The following is a 5,743-nucleotide window of genomic DNA, read 5'->3' on the forward strand; positions in this document are numbered from 1 at the left end:
TTAATCATCGGATCAACATAGTTTGGATCATAATTTTGATTACATTTTAAATCTTGTGTTTGTTGTATTGATCATTAACCATTCGGCTGTGATTGGATTTCTTATAACAACAAACACCATATAAAATTCCAAACTTTGTTTTTCGCACACCAAGTGTTCGAAAAATTGTTTGACTTAGTTTTTTGTGTGTGGATATCGTTGGAGATAGACTTTTACTATTATAGAGTATTCAATTAGTTGTGTTTAATAGTTGTTGATTGACTTGTGGATTATTAGCATTATATTGGTACTATTACGCATATCCGAACTTTTCAATAGTAGGTTCGGTTAGACGATTTTGAATCTGGGAAATATTTGAAACATGTTTCGGCGCCAAAAAAATTCTAAATCAAAGTTTTGATAAATTTTAATTTTCAATGCCATGTTGCTTTTTGTATGATGCCATGTACTTTTGATTCTCAATGTGATCATGCCCTGATTAATTAGTTGATTAAAGTTATCTTTGATCAATTGATTTCTTTCGTCTCAGACTTGTCTTAATCACTTGATTTGATTAGATTCCCAAATCAAACACAAGCTCAAGATATCATGCAACACCTCAGTATTGAAGATTCTGGACATCCAGCATAACAAAAAATTCACCTTTAACATTTATCAATCATGATGTTAATTGTGCGTCACAAGTCTTAATCAAGATACAAAATGAAGACTTCTTCGTCCATTTGAACTTTAAATAACTTCCAAGCAAAATATCCATTTTGCCCCTATCTCTTGATTGCAAGATTAGGACTTAATTAGGATTTGGTTTCCCCATCAAACACACAATTTATCACCATCATTTTAGTATAATGTGGTAATTAGCACTTAGAGAAAAATTTAGGGTATAATAATATTGAATTTAAAAAAACCAATTTAAAATATATTGATTTAAAAAATGTCAAAATCAAATTATGTTATATTTTTTTATTTTAAAAAAATAATTGCCATTTTGTATAATATAAGAATAAAATTATATTTATAGGGATGCCATATATATAATTCTCTATTTTATTTCATTAACTATAATATTGATTAGTGAAAGGCGTCTGTTTGATTTCATTTAAATTTATTGTTTTTAAATTCTCTTTTGATTATTTAAAAACTGTTTTCTATAAATAAATTGCAGAATAAATTATCAATAATGTCACGCGGAATAAATTCTGAATAAATTTTAAACAATGTTATGTGTAGTAGTTAGGACTTTTATAAAAAAAATGTCAAATTAAACTAAACTAATGTTAAAATAATTAATGAACTGAAAGTTTATATTGCACAAAATTCAAGAACCAAACAAAATTAAAAACAACCCGAATTGAAACTGAAAATGCAGAAAACTATTTTAAAAAATTTTATTAATTTTTTTTAAAAACAAATTATTGAATTATACTATTAACAACCATAGTTATAATAGAAATAATAACTTTTTATATAAGAAATACAGTTTTTAAATTTTTTTAGAAACAAATAGCATATTTCCTGATTGAATTATACTATTAACAACTATAATTATAATAGAAGTAATGACTTTCTATATAAGAAATACAGTTTTGAATACTTCAAAAAATTGTCTCACAAATGACACCCCAAAAAAATACTTTGAAGGTATGTACATATGTAATTAAAGGATTTGCCTCATTTGTTCAAAATGCATGCCTTGAACAAGATTCAACTAAACAGGTCATTATACAACATATATCAATATCCGTAAATGTATAATCCATCCTTGGAAAAATAACCGCAAAATCAATATCAATATGGTACATCCTATATAAATAAATAAATAAATCCATACAGGCAAAGGACAAAAACTCTAACCTACCAAATTTATGTTTGAAACAACTACGATGCATCATTATTTGTCTATAATTTTTATTTTTTCTATCTAAATCTACCAACATGCAATGCAATTTACCTCATTCTTATTTCCACTTATGAAACCCAGGTTGTAGTTGTTCCTTGAACCTTGTAAATACACCTTCCATGGCAAAATCAAATGCATCTTTAACACCATCTATCCCTTTGCTATGTTTTGCATAAACCATCCTTGGAATGTACTCAATTACTTTCTCCCTCATATTACTTACCTCTTCTTTTGTGTAACTCTCGAGCACTGCTTTAACAGAAGTACCGTTTTTTACTGCGTCCCGGTCTATATAAACCGAGTAACTCCCCGGTTCATCCGGTAAAAACCATTGATACTGAAAATAAGCGGATCTCCGCCAGAAAAAAACCGGTATCGAACCGGCTACCATGCAATCAAAAATCGACCGGCGCGTGAAACTATCCCCTCTTGGTTGCAAACAAAAATCGGAGTCGAGAAAGGTTTCTGTGATAGCTGATGTTCCGTTGAAGCACCGTGACCCGGTGCAGTCCACCGTGCGACACGATCCACCAGATTCACGGCATTGATTCAACAGAATTGTCCTGAAATCGTTGCGGAAAGTGCGGCGAGGAGCACCGGCGAAGCAGAATAGCGAGTTTCGCCGGCGTTCGCGGACGAAACTCTGCCAGCGAATGACGTCTGAATAGGAATCGGGGTGGAATCCAGTAGGGTAGGGAATACCGATGTCGAAATAGTCCCACGGGTTTCGCTCTATGAGAAGGCGCGTGATGTTTCTTAACCCTGGCTTGTAGATGCAACTAGAACCCCAATCTTCGTCTTTGGAGCGGCGAAAATCCCATGAGATGCGCCCCATCGTTAGGAAATGATCCCAGCCTTTGGATTTTTTGTAATGCGGCTGCTCCTGAAGCCACGTCAGCATAATCTCGCAGTGACGATCGCGTTCCTTCGCAGTGGAAGAATTCAGCCATAAGTACTTCCCTACCGCGAGTCCAGCGTAGAATGGTATGTAGAACGCCGCAGCGGATTCTGGCTCCATGGTTCTGCACTTGTGGTTTAGTATGCGGTTGTGGAAGATAATTTCTGAGACGAATTGGTCCGTCCAGTACCACGAAGGAAGGAGATTCTCCGGGATGATTCCGGCAAGTCCGGTTGCACTCTGTCCAAATCCGTCGTTGGAGAGGGCGTCACAGCGAGAACTCCATGGATTGAGATTGTCGCAATTATCGAGAATTTCTTGGTTGAAGAATTTAGGAAGGTCGTAGACAAAAACCCTACCGGAACCGCATTGATCGTTGTTGTCGATAGTGGGAGAAGAATCCAAGACAGTGCCGTTGTGAATTGCGGCGGTTTGGGTGAGAGCGAGGCGAGTGGGGAAGTGATGGTGGTGAAGGGCGACTGGGGTTGGTAATCTACGGAGGTTGAAGAATAAGAGGATCTGGATGAAGAGGACGATGAAGAGAATCCATGCTCGAGGGTTTTGGATTGAGAAAAATGATTGGAGGATTTTTGCGAAGGAGGTTTTGGTTTTTGTGTCAATTCTGAATGCAGGGGAGGATGGGAGTGATTTGGAAAGCATGAGAAAGAAGAAGAAGATGAAGAGTTGTAGAATTTCCGATGAAATTGAAGCGGAAATTATGGTGGGTTTTTGCAGGGGGAAAGTGTTGCTTTTTGGGTCGTGTGAAGATGGTGGAGTATAAATGCGGCTATAAAGAAATGGGAGAATTTTACTGACACGTGTCCAGTAAATCTACCGGCTGCGAGGGTAACCGACAGGGGATTCTTTGGAATCAGTTCTAAAGGGACGCGTGGCTTATTTTGTTGCGACTTTTGACTGTTGTGCCTTGATATGAGCTTTGTATATTTTTTTTATTTTAATGCAAAATGAATAAATTAAAAATAACATCCATGCGATACAAACCAAAAACTCCTCTATAACGACAAAATGGAAACAGAAATATACAACAACAAAAAACTACTGTATCAGGAAAATAAACCAGAATGATATAGTTAAAAGCTGCTTTTATATCAACAAAAAGAAACCAGAATGACAAATAAAATGACTACAGACTACTCATAACAGGAAAATCAAACTCTGAGCCACACAGAAAACCAGCTTCCACCGCCATCATTTATCTGCATGTGTTTTACAATTTCCTCTTGTTTGGTTTTATTTTAATAAAGAAAATTTGTTGCAAAAATAAAATAAGAATGATTTTAAATTTGTACATGTAAAATACCTCAATGATAATGATAACCCTATTAATAGAGAGTATATTATAAAGCTGCGAACTCTCTTGCAGAAAAGTCAATCAGAGTTTACAAGAAAAACATTGTTTTGTTGGGTTAAACCCTCACAAGTATAAAACCTCATCACAAAATAAATTTATTGGGAAGGGTCTATCACATTGCTATTCTATCAAGAGTTTAATCCCTGGTAAACTATAAGTTCTTTTGACACAAATACGCAGGTGTAGACACAAAATAGACGTGCAGTGTGTTAATAATTTGCGAAGGATTAAGTCGTTTACAACGCAGTGTCGCGTTTGATTGTGAAATGTAATTCCATACAAATGAATTACATTATATTTTTTTTAAAGTTAGTCCTAGTTAATATTTATAATATTGTATAAAAAATATTATAACTATATTATTATTATAAAAATAATAGTATAATTATAATAAATAAATTTTAATTTTAAAATTTATAAAAATAAAACTTAAATAAAATATAAAATTAAATACTTTATGATTAAAATAGAAATATAAATAAATAGTCTTAATATTCAACAAGATTAAATTTAAAAATAAAAAATTTCATATTTAAACATTTTAATTATTCTCCTCTATGTCATCTTGTCCATGATCATCAATTCCTCCATATCCACTAATTTCTCTTATCCACAATCATAACATTAGTTTATTTGTGCGGTCAAATTTTCTAAATATTTGTGCGCGCTCGTGTGCTTCCTCCAACTCTATTTGTTTTCTCTTCATTTCTTCCTTTCTTACTGCTGCTTCGCGTGCGGTTAGAATGCGCTAAGTTTTTCATATTTTTTATCATTTCAACATTTAATATGGGTGGACGTGATGATCCTTCTTCATCAGCAATTATCATTCTCAAACTCCTATCATGTCGTCTGATATTTTTGGTCAACGATCCAACACCATACACTCTTCCATTTTTCTTCTTCCTGCCTGATACATCATACCAAGTATGGAATGACACAGTAGGAAGAGTAGGATATTCCGATGGCGGTGCAGGTAATTCAGGAATCTCTAATAGATAAAGTGGCGAGTCATTTATCATACTCCTCCTATAAAAAAATTAGATATTATCTTAATTTAAATAAATTAGTATTTAAAATAAATAAATAAAATGACTAAATAAAAAAACATATTTGAGTTTCTCTTAAGCGTTCATCGACATATTCCTCATTTCTCTTGATATGAGTCTCCGTATGGATCTCATTAAGGAACGGAGTTTATCCAGGTATTCACACTAATTAAATGGAAATATAATTAAAAAATAATAATATTGTTTAATTAATCTAAATCTAAATGACAATTTAATTAAAAATCATTGAATTTATCATCCTTCGTGCAACTTCAATAACACTAATACTACATGTTGCGTCGTTGCAGTCACCAACTTCAATAACACTATACTTTTCTTTAATAAATTGTGTTATGCTCGTTGGTGCAGGGTGTAACAGCACAAAACTAAACAACCAAATATTGAGGTAGTATTAATTTTAAAAAACAACTCAAATTTAAAATATAATATAAAACATAATTACTTACGATTCTCCGTTGGGCTCAATGAGAAATCTACCATTAACCTTCTTATAACTTATTTGCGAT

General features: G+C 33.2%; 1 protein-coding gene across 1 annotated transcript; it reads right to left on the reverse strand.

Moving 5' to 3' along the window:
- Positions 1–1,782: 1,782 nt before the first annotated feature.
- On the reverse strand, positions 1,783–3,721 carry LOC127092129 (xyloglucan galactosyltransferase XLT2). Its single transcript, XM_051030943.1, has one exon. The coding sequence runs from the start codon at positions 3,456–3,458 to the stop codon at positions 1,959–1,961; it is 1,500 nt and encodes a 499-aa protein (XP_050886900.1). The 5' UTR covers positions 3,459–3,721; the 3' UTR covers positions 1,783–1,958.
- Positions 3,722–5,743: the final 2,022 nt, after the last annotated feature.

The sequence above is a fragment of the Lathyrus oleraceus genome, chromosome 6 (assembly GCF_024323335.1).
Source record: "Lathyrus oleraceus cultivar Zhongwan6 chromosome 6, CAAS_Psat_ZW6_1.0, whole genome shotgun sequence".
Lineage (NCBI taxonomy): Eukaryota > Viridiplantae > Streptophyta > Magnoliopsida > Fabales > Fabaceae > Lathyrus > Lathyrus oleraceus.